This window comes from Mus musculus, chromosome X (genome assembly GCF_000001635.26).
Source record: "Mus musculus strain C57BL/6J chromosome X, GRCm38.p6 C57BL/6J".
NCBI lineage: Eukaryota > Metazoa > Chordata > Mammalia > Rodentia > Muridae > Mus > Mus musculus.
In genome coordinates this window covers 149,811,898-149,830,713 of record NC_000086.7, presented here as the reverse complement: position 1 = coordinate 149,830,713, position 18,816 = coordinate 149,811,898, and the positions used below count along the sequence as shown (strand labels likewise).

General features: G+C 40.5%; 1 protein-coding gene across 2 annotated transcripts in view; it reads right to left on the bottom strand.

Annotated features, from left to right (window-relative positions):
• Positions 1-4,019: 4,019 nt before the first annotated feature.
• Positions 4,020-18,816, bottom strand: part of Gm15097 (predicted gene 15097) — a 42,270-nt gene continuing 27,473 nt past the window's right edge. Inside the window, exons 5-7 of one of the 2 annotated variants that reach the window (NM_001198987.2) lie at positions 12,506-12,587; positions 11,650-11,699; positions 4,020-4,659 (exon numbers count right to left, since the gene is read on the bottom strand). In NM_001198987.2, the coding sequence (NP_001185916.2) occupies positions 4,623-4,659; positions 11,650-11,699; positions 12,506-12,587 (169 nt within the window). In that variant the 3' untranslated portion in view covers positions 4,020-4,622. Of the gene's footprint in view, positions 4,660-8,477; positions 8,567-11,649; positions 11,700-12,505; positions 12,588-18,816 lie in introns of those variants that run through there. The other variant, XM_011247839.2, reaches the window with a different exon arrangement.

Below are 18,816 nucleotides of genomic sequence, written 5' to 3'. Positions count from 1 at the left end.
ATGTTTCCCAGATATGATACTCAAGGTGAGAGAGGATGGAGATTTGAGGCACTTGGTAGATTGTTTTCCTATCACACATAAACCCTGGTTGGATCCCCAGAGTTGCAAAACTGGGTGTGATCTTGTGGACCTGTAATCACAACTCGAGTGGGAGGTAGATGCAAGAGCATCAGAAGGCTCGGTGGGTAAAAGTAATTGGCAGTACAAACTGACATTCTGAGAAGCTGTATTTGATCCCCAAGAGCCTACATTGAAAGGAGAGAACCTGAGCCAGGCATGCCCATGCACCCTCACTCACACTCATCATCTACAACATACAAAAGTATGACAGTATTTTTGAACAGTGAGACGGTGCCAGTGAGATGGCTCGGACTTAAAAGAACTTGCCATGCAAACCTGAAGACTTGAAATCAGTCTTCCAGAGGTCCTGTGCTCAATTCCCAGAGTTCAATTCCCAGCAAACACATGGTGGCTCACAACCATCTGTAATGGAATCCAATGCACTCTTCTGTTGTGTCTGAAGACAACAATAGTGTACTCATATACATAAAGTAAATAACCTTTAAAAAAACTCAATCTTCAGATACCAACTATGGTGGTAGATTAACTGGGTCAGCCAAGCTGTCTTTTGATTTCCACATGTGAGTCCCAGTGGCATTTATACTCTTGAGAATATGTAATCACACACACAAATAATACAATTTTAACAATTTTATAATTGAAAAAAAAACCCTTCAGTTTGAAATCTTTGTATTTTGCAGGAGAATGTCCGAAGGACTACATGCATTATTCAATTATCAGTATTAATACAGAAAAGTACCTTATTTCTATTATTCATAATTTAGCAGGCACATGAAGAATAGTTTCCATTATTTAAAAAAGGGCCACTATAAATGTAAGATAGATGCCATACTCTGCATTTTATTTCTTTTTCTTGTTCCTCTTGAATATGAAGGCACTATCAACATTTTTTCCCAGATAATTCCTTGTCATGAAAGATTCTCGTGCACACTCAATCATGTTTTAGTATCAGCTCTACAGTCATATTTTAAGCACAACATCATATACCAAATTAGAACAAGGTGCAATATCAATATTGGATTGCTATGATTTATATATTGCCTTTTGGTAGCTTTCTTATTGTGGTCTAGCGAGTTTTTGATTTATTAATTTATTATTAATTTTCTAATTAATATTAATATCGACATAAACAGTAAAGGCAGCTTGTTTCTTTGCCACTTTCACTTAGCATAGAAGTTTCAATTAATCTTAGAGAGTGAGAACATTTTTCAACTCTTAGGAATGTATTGGTAAGTGAAGTTTGCCAATAAGTCACACTATGAGTGGAACGTCTCACTACAGTTGTAGCACTGTGCAGAATTATCTTAAGATTTTTTTTAATAGGAACAAATTTGTACTTTTTCTATCATGAGGTTCAACAATACAATGGCTATATGTGGGTATGTATATTTTTGCATTTTATGCCTTTTCAAATTTCTCCAATGACGATGTATTAATTTTGTACCAGAAGAAATATTTTTGGGCTGAAGATGCAGCTCATTTGGTAGAGGGCTTATTTGGCATACACAAAGACTGTAGCACCTATAACCTCAGCACTTGGAAGATGGAGGCAGGAAGCCCAAAAGTTCAAAGTTATCCTTGGTGTCATAGCAAGCAGGAGGCCAGCCTGGAATACATGAGCCCCACGAAAGGATGGACTATCCAGAGAGTGCCCCACCCGGGTATCCATCTCATAATCAGCCACCTGACCCAGACACTATTACATATGCCAGCAAGATTTTGCTGAAGGGTCCCTGATATAGCTGTCTCCTATGAGGCTATGCAATTGCCTGGCAAATATACAGAAGTGGATGCTCACAGTCATTTATAGGATGGAACACAGGGCCCCCAATGGAGGAGGTAGAGAAGGTACACATTGAACTGAAGGGGTCTGCAAACCTATAGGTGTAAGAACAGTATGAACTTAACAGTACCCCAGAGCTCGTGTCTCTAGCTGCATATGTAGCAGATGGCCTAGTCGTCCATCATTGGGAAGAGAGGCCCCTAGGTCTTGGAAACTTTATATACCCCAGTACAGGGGAACACCAGGGGCAAGATGTGGGAGTTGGTGGGTAGGGAAGCAGGGTGGGGGAGGGTGTAGGGAACTGTCTGGATAGCATTTGAAATGTAAATAAATAAAATATTTAATAAAATAAACAAAAAATAAAGAAAGAAAGAAAGAAAGAAAGAAAGAAAGAAGGAAGGAAGGAAAGAAGGAAAGGAAGAAAGAAAGAAAGGCAGAAAGAAAGAAAGAAAGAAAGAAAGAAAGAAAGAAAGAAAGAAAGAAAGAAAGAAAGAAAGAAAGGAAGGAAGGAAGGAAGGAAGGAAGGAAGGAAGGAAGGAAGAAAGGCAATAACCCTATGTTACCCCCTTTTTCAAGAGCTGAACAAATAAAAGGGAACACAATGACAGCAAAAAAAAATTAGAAAATACATACAAATCTTTCACAATTCATAATATTTTTTAAAGGGAGAATACACATTTGCTCTCAAAGTAATTGGCCATATAAATGATATTAGGGCAGGGCAGGGCAAGCCAGAGCCAAGCACATCTACATTCTGTGGATCTTGGAGGCTGAGGCAGGATAACCAAAAACTTGAGGACTGCCTCAATGATCGCTACATTTTTCAGTCCAATAATATAAATAATTTTAAGCCATTGTTAATTTTGTTACGGAAACAGTGTGAAAGTATAGAATTGAATTGTTCTCATGTCACTACACTGTATCTAATTATCCACAGAGAAGCCACTCAATGTGAGGACAAGACTTCCTTTGTTATTCTTAAAAGTACTGGCTCCTTATTTATATTCATGTCACTGTGCTAAAAAAAAAAAAAGAAAAAGAAAAAAAAAACAGAAAAAGCTGCACTTGGTGCTGCATGCCCTTAATCCCAGCACTTGGGAGGCAGAGGCAGGTGGATTTCTGAGTTCGAGACCAGCCTGGTCTATAGAGTGAGTTTCAGGATAGCCACAGCCATTCAGAGAAACTCTGTCTCGAAACAAACAAACAAACAAAAACAAACAAACAAACAACCGGATAAAAGCAACTTAGGGAAGAAAGAAAGGGGTATTGTAGTTCACTTTTAAGGGTACAGAGTGTCAGGGTGATGAAATCAGAGCAATGGGAACTTGGGACAGGCATGAAAGCTTGTATTCATGCACTTTATCCTTTTCACACAGTAAAATCACAGCCCAGGGAATGATGTCACCCATACTGAGTGGCTCTTCCTACCTTAATGGACATACACAAGACCATCCTCGAGAAGCACATATGCTCTCCTAATTTACTCTAGAGCTCATCAATAACTGAGATGAACCATCATACATACACACCTTTAAAAGAAATAAAATTACAGTGTCACTATTTGGAATGTTTAGCTGGGAGCTGAGGTCCAAAACTTATTTTGTTGATTCATCCATGGCAAGATTATTATTACTTACTCCAAATATTCAGTCAGGAAAAAAATGGCATTTGTATTTAAATGTTATTTTAGCTGGAGAGAGAGCACAATAGTAAAGAATTACCTGACATGCTTAAGGCCCTGGTTCTTTATAAATTTCATTTATTTTTTTAAATTTTTTAAATTATATATTTTCTTCATTTACATTTCAAATGCTATTAGCTCATTGGTAGAGTGCTTTTCTAGCAAGAGCAAGGCCCTGGGTTCAGTCCTCAGCTCTGGGGAAAAAAAGACAAAATAACAAAAAGACCCCCCAAAAAAGGTAAATTACATTTTCTTTAGTGTTTATGTTGTGTGCACATATGTGTGTGTGTTTGTGTGTGTGTGTGTGTGTGTGTGTGTACATGAAGGATGTTAGAGGAAAATTTGTAGGAAAGAGTTCTAAGATTTGGGCAGGCTTGGTGTCAGCAGTGTTATCTCACTGACCCTAAGGCCTGCTTGGGCTCCAGTCCTAGAACTGAAACAAACAAACAAACAAACAAACACAAAAAAAAGAAATAACAATGTTCACAACTCTTTATTGAATTTCATGTGTTTGCAAATCCAACAATAAAAGAAGTTACATGTAGAATTCTGACAAAAGTAAGAAAAAATTAATTTGCCTTTCATGTTACAGTAAAATGGAAAAGAAAAAAAAAGCTTACTAGTGTAATACTCATACAGTTGAAGTCATTCACATGGATTGCTTTTGTGCATAAAACCTTCTTATCACTTGTACGGGTTCCAGAGCTTAAGGATTATGGTAAATTACACAGTTTCTCTAACATTGAAAAAAAAAATCCCATGTATTCTGAAAATAGCTGATTTCTTAAAACAACCCCATTGAAACCAGCATTCATCTTGCTCATTTCCTTGTTCTTTTATGCAAACAGTACTAAACACTTTTTCTTCAAATTGCTTAGTATGAACAGAATCCTGACATTTAATCCTAAGAAAGTACATTAACAAGAACAGTCAAAACTCGAACATTATATGAATGTACGAATGCTCTCAAGTGTGGTTCAGTGCAATTAGCTAGCTGCCAACTCCCGAAGGAAAAGGCAGTTTAGTCTTCAGGTCTTCTCATTCTATTATTGCTCATCCTGGCTTCTCGAAGATTCCTTAGTATAGTGTATCTAGCATGGAGCGACAGGTTAGTCTGTGAAAAAGAGAAAAATTCTTTAAGTTGGGGAGCTTAACAATTTAGCAAAAACTCCTGAAATTTGATTATTAAAAATAGACTAGAGAGCACAGTGTAGCCCACAATGAAATCCAGTACTTGGAGTTGGAGGCAGGAGGGCCAGGTATTCAGTCATCCTTGCTACAATACTGAATTAGATAGAGGTCAGCCTGGGCTACCTGTGACTCAAAATTCTAAAAAAGAAAAGAAAAGAAAAAAGAAAAATGAACAAAGGAAGCAATTGAGCAGGCAAGGAGGCAGGCAGGCCTGTTGGTATTCACCTATAAATGCAGGTAATGGAAGTTTGAAATCTGATTGGGCTAAAAAGGGAGTTCAAGGTACCAGAAAAAGACAAAAGGAGCATACTGAGATGGTTTGAGAAGACTCTGAGCGGGGCTGATGTCTCTTTAAGTTTGGAGAATGTACACCAGCTCTCCTTGAGACTAAAAAGGGAGTTCAAGGTACCAGAAAAAGACAAAAGGAGCATACTGAGATGGTTTGAGAAGACTCTGAGCGGGGCTGATGTCTCTTTAAGTTTGGAGAATGTACACCAGCTCTCCTTGAGACTCCAGAATCACCGGTGGTTTGCCCGGTCCTTGGTCTAACCCTGAGGTCACTATGTACTTCACCCACAATAAACAGCAAAATCCTAGACCTTTAACGGAAGAACATATTACTACAAAGACCAAGCAGTGGTATCTTTCACTGTAGAACAAATGGCAGGCTTAATTCTACATGCTCAAATTAAAATGACTGCCATATATTCAGGATTTACAATCTATTATGTGAGAGCAATCCTAGATACCAATGTCTTCCTATTGGTCTTACTGTACAGCTGAGGAGAGTACCTCTAAGGCTGCCTTTAGTCATACTTCATTCCAGCTTCATCTTATATACATGACCACAAAGCCAAGGTTTTTCCTCATCATTCAGACATTCCCTTTTCATCTTAAAATCCAAGTTAGAAAGGGTTAGCATTGTTGTGAGATTGAGGTAGTTTGTATGTTTTCTGTTTTCCACTTATGAAACACACACACACACACACACACACACACACACACACACACACACACACACATACACACGTGCACACACACACACACACACACACACGTGCACACACACACACACACACTTTATTTTTTCTGTTTTTATAAGAAATAACATTTATATAAGAGTTTAGGATGTCCTTGGTCTCATGATTCTCTGCACTAGTCTGCCTTACTTATGTGTTACATACGTCTTCCCCTAATATAATCAGAATCCTGATGGATGAGTATACTTTTCTTACGTCAGCTCATTGCTCAATGAAGAATGTTAGAAAGTTCTTTTAATTTCAATCCCTTTTAAAAGTCTTTTGCCATGTATTAATTTGCTTTTTTGCTCTAGTACATAGTCTACTAAACATGCTTGCTTTCTTTTGTGAGAATCACTCTAAGCCTGTATGTGGCTGAGCATTTAAGTATAAAGGATTATGGGCTAAATTTGTGTTTCAACAGAGGTTTGTTTGAAAATCAGTCTGGAGAGGGGGCTCAGCACGTAGTTACCTGAGGTTATTTCCAGGCGCTTACCTTAGGTAGCTCACATGTGGCTGCAGCTGCAGTTCCAGGGATCAGGAAGACATGTGGACATGCACATGCACACATCCATGCTCACAGTGTGAGAGGGAGGATGATAGTGTAGACAGATGGATAGACAGGTAGCTGGATATATAGACAGACATACTGACTGACTGACTGAGAAAGAAACAGAGACAGACTCAGAGACAGATGCACAAAGACAGACAGCCAGACAAAGATAATTATAAACACACATAAAATGGGTTGGCTTATTTTCCTAACATTTCTGTCTCTCACAAAGGCAGAGAATGGGAAAAAATTTCATGTGTATTAAGGGGTTCTCATGTTTCCTATATGTAAAAGATAACATTATTGATTTCAAGTTGACCTGAAATGAACATGGCTTCTTTAATATCTAATGAGTAAGCAATTCTGCCATTTCGTCATAAGTACCCGGTTAGTCTGCACTACAACATCGAAGTTTAGTCTCACTCTTTTTGGGTGACATGTTAGAGTCTTAATTGTGGTGTATGTACCATTAACAAATACAGCATCAACTTCAGGTCTCCAGCAACTGTCAATTAAGGCACAATAATTAGTAAGTCGCTATAGTGGCTTCCTATCAGATAAGCAACTTTAGGGCCTTCAACTTTGTGTCTGAAGGCCTCAGAAAAAAAAAAGAGGTCTAAAAGGAGAAGGTGCAGTCAATTAATATCTATGCTCCCTGTAGAACCCATATTCTGAGTCATGGTGTATGTCTGCAGGCTTTTCCCTGCTGTTGAGAAAACTCAGGCTTCTAATGCATTATCTGTGTGCTTTACCACTGAATTATACTCCTAACGCTAGGTATTATTATCAATTTACTTTACATCTTTAGGTGAGTTTTCACCTGTTAGATAGGAATCCAGTTCTACTCCTTATTATGTGTAGTATATTTTGGAACAAAAGTAATCTAAATGTCCATAGGATGAAAATAGATTTGTGAGTGTCTTGGACTAGGATGCAGAGAACATGGGGCAAGAAAGGTCTGCATGAAGAGTGTCTCAGTAGGAGCATGGCAATTTGGAGGCAAACAGTGAAAATGTTCAAAAATTACATCAGGATGAAGACTGCACATCTCATAATCTACTAAAAGCCACAGAACTGTGTAGTCTAACTACATAATATAAAAATTGTAGCTTAGTAAAATTCATCAAAGCTGTGCCTTATAATTTTACTTCTTGGTAGGTGGAGGCAGTGTCTTAGTCAGAGTTTCTATTCCTGCATAAACATCATGAACAAGAAGCAAGTTGAGGTGAAAAAGGTTTATTTGGCTTACACTTCCATACTGCTGTTCATCACCAAGGAAGTCAGGACTGGATCTCAAGCAGGTCAGGAAGCAGGAGCTGATGCAGAGGCCATGGAGAAATATTCTTTACTGGCTTGCCTCCTCTGGCTTGCTCAGGCTGCTCTCTTATAGAACCCAAGACTACAAGCCCATAGATGGTCCCACCCACAACGGGCCTTTCCCCCTTGATCACTAATTGAGAAAATGCCTTACAGTTGGATCTCATGGAGGCATTTCCTCAACTGAAGCTCCTTTCTCTGTGATAACTCCAGCTGTGCCAACTTAACACAAAACTAGCCAGTACAGTCAGATTGATCAGGAGCTCATGAATATCCTTGGAAACAGTGTTTGAGGACAGCCTTGTCTATGAAACCCTCTCAAAAAAAAGAACAAAAACAACAACAACAACAACAACAACAACAACAACAACAACAACAACAACAACAAAAATACACCAACCAACCAAACAAACAAACAAAAGAAACAAAGCAGTTGCTTGCTGATATGTACGACTATACCTAACTACTTTTCTGAGTCCTAACTTCAAAAGTGTTAACGTTTCCTTTCCTCATTTATATTACTTTTTAAATAGTGCTTAAACTCTTAAGCCTGTTCAGAGAGTCTGGCCACTCTTATTCTTTCTCCGCATTCTTCCCCACACAGCTGATGAGTATGTAGGCTTTCTTGGACCCTATGTTAAAAGTCAGGAGGACTTCCTTTCTTTTGCTTTTCCATCTCCCTCCTCCTGGCAGCTGCTGATTTTTGCAACTCATCTGCCCTGTCTCTATGTCATTTTTCTAACTCATAAAATGATTCTCAAAGTTAAGCAAAAAGGAAGAAAATTACAAAAATGTTAGCTGGAGTGTTGAGAGTGCAGAGAAGTGGTAGAGCAGTTGCTAGCTTGTGTGAAACCGGAGTCCCATTCTTAGCATCATAAATACTCCAATGAACATGGGACCAAAAATTGAAAGTAGGAGCACATATCTAGAATCCCCTAAACCTGGAGATTGATGCAGAAGGATTTGCATTTAATGGCAGCCTGATTAGATAGAAGGTTGAAGCCATCCTATAATATCACGACCTTGAGGTCTCTCACCCAATAAAAAGACAATGGAAAAAAATGTGGTAGCACATACCAAGAATCCCTCAAACCAAGATTTGGGGCAGGAGGATCTTGATTTAAAGGTAGCCTGGTTATACAGGAATTAGTACAAAAGCCAGTCCGGCTTCCTTTGATATTTGTTGCAAAAGGCCTCAGGTATGGCTGCTAGTGGGTCTGGTTTATGCTTTGTTATAATAGGGCTTCATGTCAGTAATCAGTACAGAAAAAAATTGAGACATTGTCTCATGTATCCAAGGCTGGAATTAATATCATTATATACATGAAGATGGCTTTGAACTTTGGATACTATTGCCTCTACCTCCTGAGTCCTGTGGTTGCAGACATAGACCAGTAAACCTGCTATTATGCATTTCTGGGTAACGAACCAAGGGATACATACATGTTAGACATTAAAAAACTGGACTATTTCCCAGTCTAAGAAGGAAGATTTTACTGGGGAGGTAAATTAATCCCAGGGAAAAGTTTTATCATATACAGTCTCACTTTGCCATAAAACAAAAAATGTCCAAAGGCTGTGTTGCTTTTGGAATAGTTATTTTAGTTGTTATAGTCAGTAGTTCTGCATAACCAAGTTGCTTTCTGTATTATTACAAATACTGTTACTTTTAGGCCTTGAGTGGACTAAACAGTGTTTGAGGAGGGGATGAAAGTTCAATGTTAGTTCAATGTTAGTAATATTTATAAATTAGATCAATATTACATTCCTTCCTCACCTTCCTTTACCTCTCCCTCCATCCTTGCCTCCCTCCCTTCCTTTTGCAGTGCTAGTCATGGAACTCAGCACTAAAAAATTCTACACGGGCACTCTACTGACTACTTTCATATTAGTTTCCTTATAAAAATTTCCCTTCCTCCCTCCCTCCCTCCCTCCCTCCCTCCCTCCCTCCCTCCCTCCCTCCCTCCTTCCTTCCTTCCTTCCTTCCTTCCTTCCTTCCTTCCTCAATATATCACCAAGCTGTAGTGGTAGTACATGCCTTTAACCCAAGCACATGGGAGGTAGAGACAGGCATATCTTTGAATTCATAGCCAGGCTGGCCTACAGAGTGAATTCTAGGACAGTCAAGCCTACATAGAGAAACCCTGCCTCAAAACTAAATAAAAGAAAACAAAACAGCAAACCAAAGAAAAAACCCACCGAACCCTTCCCCCAAATCAAAAGCCAAAGGAAAACAATACAACAATATATTCCTGGGTTAGCCTAATGCAATCTATAGGACAAAGATAGAAGTGGAAGCCAGGAAGGACAGTAAGAAGGTTGCAATTTCAGAAGAAATATGTCTTAGTTTTGTTGAAGACAGAACTGGTCTCTTACAGGAGGGAGAGAGAGGTAGTTCAGGTTTTGGTTTTAAAAGAATGGACTCTGACAAGCAGCAAGATTCTGCCAAGAGCTAGAATGATCTAGGAAGTAGATACTTCCCCATAACCTTCTAGCAAGAGGGAACTCAGGGCAAAACTACAATTTCAGGCATGTGTGTCTCTAGCAGACAGCAGCCAACAAACCTGGACATGCAACCTACCAAGCTGGGAGATGATGGATGGGTCCTGTACTAAAGTGTTAAGTGAGGTAATGGTAGATGCCAGGCAGGCATGTTTTGCGGCATACTCCTCATGTGTGGGGGTGGTGAGAGGGCTACTAATGTTTTATCTCGTTAAATAACTCGAGCTTTCAAATCTGTTTGTTGAGCTACTGGTTGAGCTTAAGCCTTTAGAGAAATTTTTAGTCTGTGACTCATTTACTTCAGTTGACCCTGGGAACATTTTTTTTTATATTGTACTAAATTCTCCACCTAGCGACATTTTGACAGCATTTTCATTTTGTGTTTTAACATATGATACATCATGATCTTTGATTGAGCATGTTTTCTAATATGCTAGGCTCTTAAAACCGCAAGTCTGAGAATGTTTTTTCTGGAGACCAAGAACATCAGAAGAGATTTATATTTCCTGGTTTCTTAGTATCTCTTAGTCCTGCCTAGAAGCTCTGCAGGAAGAAGTGACTTGAGACTGTGAGGATGTGCCAGACACCTCATATTGGGTGCCCTACTGGACTTACAGTTGTATTTCCCTACTTATACCTCACACCATCTTTTGTCCTAAGTTCTTAAACTAGTCCCCAGACTACCATTTCAATGGTCCTGTGTCGCTGGATGCACACCCTTCCTCTATAGGAACCATGCATTCTTCTAAGCTGGCCACAATAAAATGCTTCATCCTAACCCTCCCCTGCCACCCCAAGGCCCAGGAATTTCATTTTTCAAATCTGCAAGACAAGATCTAGAAATCACCTGTCTTTGGAGGATACTGAGTTTTCTTACCTGTCTAAAGCTGAGTTCACCAAGAACTGAGAAAGGCTGCACTCCCAAAGACACGACAAACATTTCCTCTATAACTTACCTGTCTGAATAATCAACCCCTTTCCACTCTTGCTCCCTGGTTGTGATTATCCTTTCCCTACTCACCAAGACTGAATCCACTGTCTACAGCTATAGAAACTGTTTAAGCAACAAAATGTACTGAGCATTCTAGTACTGTAAGAACCATACCTTCTCTGTAATTGTAGGTGTGGAAAGGCAATATGGACAGTAAAATACCCATATATATTTGTAGAAACACAAACTGTGTTTGAATATATCTTCAAGCTTTTATTGATTGTATGATTTGGGTGAAGTTAAAAGCCAAAACAACACAAAAGAAAACACCCCCTTCCTCGGCTGGAGTAGAGTTCATGCACAGTTCCGTGATATATCTTTTCACTCAGTGTGTGCACGTGATGCTACAATTCGTTCCCAGTAGTGCCAGAAACAAGCAACAACCAGCACTAGTTCCTCAGTTTCAATGTATCCTTCTGTAATATGGAAATGGTAGTATCTACCCACAAAGGCCACGTGCTGATTTAATATTCAAGGCCCTTTTTAAATATTTTTTCCTCTAAGCACTATACAAAGTCTGTGTAAAGTTACCTGTCAAAACTTTCATCACTCTCTTCAGCACTGCTGTAGCCGTCTTCTAGCTAAATGGAAAACATTGAGATAAACGATTGAAAATACATCCTTACTCAGTACGAGGTGATTTTTAAAAAATTCTCAATAGCAAGTCTTAGCATTTAAACAATATTCCCTTCTTTCCTTGGTTCTTAATATTCTTAACTATGGGCTTGGCCATTTTGTAAAGCTTCTGTATCTTGGTTAACCACAACAATACCCAAATTTCACCCCTATAACTAAAGTAAGTTGCTTTTCTATATTCCTGTCTCTCTTATTATTTCTACTCCCCAGTCATGGCTAGTCAAGTCATAATGATCCTCTGGCATTCTGTAACTTAACATTGACTGGCTAGTCTTGCAATGGCCAAGATCCCATCAAAAGGGAAAATTTTCTGTCCCCTTCTCCCTTTCCCACCCTCTAACTACTCTTGTGTCTAAGAGGGCTTCTGGCTCTCTAATTTCTTGAACTAGAAATCTCCTCACTACACATCCTTTCCCAAATAAAGCCTGTGCTATTATAGAGTCCCTTGCTCCTGTATTTCACTTTTATTCTTACTGATCTTACAAGTGTAACATTCAATTTCTGATATTGTACACACATGCAAGAACATCCAAGGCAGTGTGCCCTTAGAGATAAATCAGTCTAAGCCTGCTTAACATGTCAGAAAACTGTAGCCCAGAAGGTGACATCCCCAAGTCACAATCATGAATACAAATAAATACTAAAATTTTGAAGAAGGAAAGAAGATCCAAAAGAAGAGCCTAGTTGAAAGAAAATAATACATGGAACCTCATAGCATTTTGAGGTAGAAAATAGAAAATATTGTACTTACCCCTACATTCAGTTCAACTGTCTCATTTCTTCGATGTTCCTGTACCCATAAATAGTCAGTCCTTTCTCTTATTGCAGACGATCTGGTATATGTCATAAAGGGTGAAAAATTAGAAAAAAAAATTAAAAACGCCTATTACTAACAGATTTCACATATGCAAATGATTTATTTAATTTCATGTATACATCATATAGGTGATGATGGATATTCCTCTAGATACATGCAGAGTCAAGAAGAGGGCAGCATGTTTCCTCCATTATCACTTTCCAACTTGTAGGTGGGTTTCTCCTTGACAGTATGCCTTGCATTTTCTTGGCTAGTTCGGAAGCTAGGAAGGCCCAGTGACTATCCTGTCTTCCCCATTTCAGCAATTGGGCTAGAGGTTTGTGTAGCATCACTGATTCATTGTGTGGATGATGGGACTTGAACTCTAGTCTCCATGCTAGTACATCAAGTGCTCTAACTCCTAAGTTGCCTCTCTAGACCCCTATTTAAAACTTCTGCATTACAAATTATTTATCTTTAGAGTATTAATATGTAATCAGTTAGAGCTGTATGCTACATTTATGAATTGTGCAAGCAAATGGATGAATACACTAAGAAATATTAGTTTGTGGATTATCTGAATCTGTAGATGTGATTGTATAACCTCAGAAACCATGAAAGTACAAGGGAACATAGTGGGAGTAGGAACTCTAGAGAGCAGTGAAATAGGACAAGGGTGCTATGAAGGGATAATAAGAAAACAGGGTTGAGATTTAACTGAAAAGGAGGAAGGAAACACAGATCAAGAAGAAAGGAACCCTAAATAACACCAAGAATGGTTAATAAAAACATCAATTTTGTTTACTTCACATACATATGCTGTGTCTGAACCTGTGCTCTGAGCAGAACATGGACACTAACTCCATACCGAGTCACACAACATCCAAAAGAAGGTCAATTCCCAGGTGTTTTAACACACATAGGATCATAGGAATTCAGGAGCTAGGTCACACCAGGATTTCAGGATCCCAAAGGCAGCTTGACTCCCAGGAGCTCTGACACACGCACAATCAAAGGAACTCAGGAGCTTGGTCACGCCAGGATTTCAGGATCCCTGAAGCACCTTGATTCCTAGGATCTATGACATCCCCAGGATCTCAGGATCTCAGGGTCTCAGGATCTCAGGATCTCAGGATCTCAGGATCTCAGGATCTCAGGATCTCAAGGTCTCAGGGTCTCAGGGTCTCAGGGTCTCAGGGTCTCAGGATACAAGGATACCAGGATACTAGAGACAGCAAGAATCTGAGGAGGTCTGACACAACCAGGAACACAGAAGGGACAGGCTCATGTCCCAGAGAAAACAAGGGCAGGTAGCACTAGAGATAACCAGAGGCAAGCATAAGATCATAAGCAATAGAAACCAAGGTTACTTGACATCATCAGAACCCAACTCTCCCAACACAGCAAGTCCTGGAAACACTATCATACCAGAAAAGCAAGATTCAGATCTAAAAATCACTTCTCATGATGATGAAAGAGGACTTTAAGAAGGATATAAATTAACAGCCTTAAAGAAACACAGGAGAACACAGGTAATCAGGTAGAAGCCCTTAAAGAGGAAAGACAAAAATCCCATACAGAATTACAGGAAAACACAACCAAACAGGAGAAGGAATTGAACAAGGCCATCCAGGATCTAAAAATGAAAACAGAAACAATGTTGGGAGCCGCCCTCACATTTGCCATTATAAGATGGTGCTGACAGCTGTGTTCTAAGTGGTAAACATAATCTGCACACGTGCAGGGGCAGTTTTCCCGCCATGTGTTCTGCCTTTCTCGTGATGACAACTGAGCCGATGGGCTGCAGCCAATCAGGGAGTAATACGTCCTAAGAGGAGGATAATTCTCCTTAAAAGGGACGGGGTTTTGCCATTCTTTCTCTTGCTTTCTTGTTCTTGTTCTTTTTCTTGCTTTCTTGCTCTCTCTTGCTTTCTTGTTCTTGTTCTTTCTCTCTCTCTTGCACTCTTGCACTCTTGCACTCTTGCTCTCTTGCTCTCTGGCTCCTGAAGATACACTTTGCTGTGGATTAGTGTTGCTTCTTTGGTTGGTCTGTAAGCTTAAGGCCCAAACTAGGAGAGACAAGGTGGTTATTGCCCAGGCACTTGCAGTACTAGAACATGGTGCTTCCCCTGATATATCTATGCTTAAGCAATAGGTCGCTGGCCACTCAGCTCTTGCACCCCACGAGGCTAGTCTCATTGCACGGGATAGAGTGAGTGTGCTTCAGCAGCCCGAGAGAGTTGCACGGCTAAGCACTGCAGTAGAAGGGCTCTGCGGCACATATGAGCCTATTCTAGGGAGACATGTCATCTTTCATGAAGGTTCAGTGTCCTAGTTCCCTTCCCCCAGGAAAAACGACACGGGAGCAAGTCAGGGTTGCTCTGGGTAAAAGCCTGTGAGCCTAAGAGCTAATCCTGTACATGGCTCCTTTACCTGCACACTGGGGATTTGACCTCTATCTCCACTCTCATTAATATGGGTGGCCTATTGCTCTTATTAAAAGAAAAGGGGGATCTGTGGGGAGCCGCCCTCACATTTGCCATTATAAGATGGCACTGACAGCTGTGTTCTAAGTAGTAAACATAATCTGCACACGTGCAGGGGCAGTTTTCCCGCCATGTGTTCTGCCTTTCTCGTGATGACAACTGAGCCGATGGGCTGCAGCCAATCAGGGAGTCATACGTCCTAGGCGGAGGATAATTCTTCTTAAAAGGGATGGGGTTTTGCCATTCTTTTTCTCTCTCTTGCTTTCTTGTTCTTGTTCTTTCTCTTGCTTTCTTGTTCTTGTTCTTTTTCTTGCTCTTGTTCTTTTTCTCTCTCTTGCTCTTGCTTTCTTGTTCTTTTTCTTGCTTTCTTGCTCTCTCTTGTTCTTGCTCTCTTGCTCTCTGGCTCCTGAAGATGTAAGCAATAAAGCTTTTGCCGCAGAAGATTCCGGTTTGTTGCGTTCTTCCTGGCCGGTCGCAAGAACGCCTGTAAGAGTTGGTGCAGAAACCCGGGACGAGAAGACCCGGGACGAGAGGACCCGGGACGAGAAGACCCGGGACGAGAAAACCTGGGACGAGAAGACCTGGGATGAGAAATCCCGGGACGAGAAAACCTGGGACGGTTACCATCACCGGCGCAAGGAAGATCCCTCATTCCGGAACCAGAACTGCGGTCATGGTAATGAAGTGTTCCCGTAAAACAGACTGTTGAGAAGGATCCAGCCTGGATTCAGAACTCTTCAGCTGGGGAATGGTGGTAATGAAGTGTTCCCGCAACACAGACTGTTGAGAAGGATTCAACTGCGTGAATTCAGAACTCTTCAGCTGGGGAACAGGGTACCCGTAAGTATAGCTTTACAAGGTAAGTCTGGTCTTGAACTTTCTAATGAAATTCAAGACAGTCTATCAGAAGTAAAGTGGGAAATAGCTTTACAAGGTATGTTTGGCCTTGAACTTTCTCTAGTGTTAGGAGCCTTTTTGTTCCTTTTCACATGTTATCAAGCGGTTAAGGCAGGGCTGAAAATTCTGGATGAAATTCAGGGCAATCTATCAGAAGTAAAGCGGGGAGAGAGAGTAGGAGCAAAGAGGAAATATGGTACACAAAATAAGTATACAGGCCTTTCCACGGGTCTTGAACCTGAGGAAAAGTTTAGGTCAGGTAAGAATACCTGGGGAGAGATTAGAAGGAAGGAAAAGAAAAAAAAGAAAAAAGATCAATCAGCGAAGGTCTCTAGGAGAAGGAGCCTATACTCATCACTAGGTGAGCTCAAGGAGCCAGTTCTTAATAGTTCTGAATCAGATGAAAAGGCTATTAGGGCCTGGAAGGCGCTCTCCCGAGCAGGTGAAGCCACTGGACAACTAACAAAGATCGTCCAGGGACCTCAGGAGTCATTCTCAGATTTTGTGGCCAGAATGACAGAGGCAGCAGAGCGTATTTTTGGAGATTCAGAGCAAGCCGCACCTCTGGTAGAATAGCTCATTTATGAGCAAGCCACACAGGAATGCAGAGCGGCCATAGCCCACCAAGAAAGAACAAAGGTTTACAAGACTGGCTCAGGGTTTGTCGGGAGCTTGGGGGACCTCTCACTAATGCAGGCTTAGCGGCCGCCATCCTCCAATCCCAAAAAGGCTCCATGGGCAGAAATGAATCAACGCATAGATCTTGTCCAGGAACAACTAGATGTATTATGGCAAATAGCTCAGCTGGGATGTGAACAAAAGTTTCCGGGATTGTGCGTTACTTCCATTCAGTATGAGAAATTTACTAGGGTAGCTAATTTGTCAAAAAGTCTTTCTCAGTATATGTTACAGAATTGGACGGCTGAATTTGAACAGACCCTTCGGGAATTGAGACTTCAGGTCAACTCCACGTGCTTGGACCTGTCCCTGACCAAAGGATTTTCAATTGGATCTCCTCAGCATTTTCCTTCGTTAAAGAATGGGTGGGATTGATATTATTTGGAGATACACTTTGCTGTGGATTAGTGTTGCTTCTCTGGTTGGTCTGTAAGCTTAAGGCCCAAACTAGGAGAGACAAGGTGGTTATTGCCCAGGCACTTGCAGCTCTAGAACATGGTGCTTTCCCTGATATATCTATGCTTAAGCAATAGGTCGCTGGCCACTCAGCTCTTGCACCCCACGAGGCTAGTCTCATTGCACGGGATAGAGTGAGTGTGCTTCAGCAGCCCGAGAGAGTTGCACGGCTAAGCACTGCAGTAGAAGGGCTCTGCGGTATATATGAGCCTATTCTAGGGAGACATGTCATCTTTCAAGAAGGTTGAGTGTCCAAGTGTCCTTCTCCCCAGGAAAAACGACACGGGAGCAGGTCAGGGTTGCTCTGGGTAAAAGCCTGTGAGCCTAAGAGCTAATCCTGTACATGGCTCCTTTACCTGCACACTGGGGATTTGACCTCTATCTCCACTCTCATTAATATGGGTGGCCTATTGCTCTTATTTTCTTATTAAAAGAAAAGGGGGAGATGTTGGGAGCCGCCCTCACATTTGCCATTATAAGATGGAGCTGACAGCTGTGTTCTAAGTGGTAAACATAATCTGCACACGTGCAGGGGCAGTTTTCCCGCCATGTGTTCTGCCTTTCTCGTGATGACAACTGAGCCGATGGGCTGCAGCCAATCAGGGAGTAATACGTCCTAGGCGGAGGATAATTCTCCTTAAAAGGGATGGGGTTTTGCCATTCTTTTTCTCTCTCTTGCTTTCTTGTTCTTGTTCTTTCTCTTGCTTTCTTGTTCTTGTTCTTTTTCTTGCTCTTGTTCTTTTTCTCTCTCTTGCTCTTGCTTTCTTGTTCTTTTTCTTGCTTTCTTGCTCTCTCTTGTTCTTGCTCTCTTGCTCTCTGGCTCCTGAAGATGTAAGCAATAAAGCTTTTGTCGCAGAAGATTCCGGTTTGTTGCGTTCTTCCTGGCCGGTAGCGAGAACGCGTGTAAGAAAACAATAAAGAAAACACAAAGGGAGGAAATGCTGGAGATAGAACACCTAGGAAAGACATCAGGAGTCATAAACACAAGTGTCAGCAAGAGATAGAAGAGAGAATGTCAGTTGCATTAAATACCATAGAAAACATTAACACTGTCAAAGAAAATGCAAAATGCAAAAATCTCCTAACTCCAAACATACAGGAAATCCAGGACACAATGAGAAGACCAAACCTAAGGATAATAGGTATAGAAGAGAGCAAAGATTCCCATCATTGTAAATACCTTCTACAAAAGTATAGAAGAAAACTACCCTAACCTAAAGAAAGAGATGGCCATGCACATAAAAGTTGCCTACAGAACTCCAAATAGATTGGACCAGAAAAGAAATTCCTCTGGTCACATAATAATCAAAATACCAAATGCACAAAACAAAGAAAGAATATTACAATCAGTAAGGGAAAATATCAAGTAACATAAAAGGCAGACGTAATAAGAATTACACCAGACTTCTCGCCAGAGACTATGAAAGCCAGAAGATCCTGGGCAGATGTCATATAGAACCTAAGAGATCACAATGTCAGTCCAGGCTACTATACCCTGCAAAACTCTCAATTACCATAGATGAGGAAATCAAATTATTTAAATGACAAAAACAAATTTACACAGTATCTTTCCACAAATCTAGCCTTACAAAGGATAATATATGGAAAAGTCCAACACAAGGAGGGAAACTACACTCTTAGCCACATAAGCATAATTCCAATTCTAACTACTAAAATGACAGGAAGCAACAATCACTTTTCCTTACTAACTCCTTACATCAATGTACCTAATTCCTCATTAAAAACATA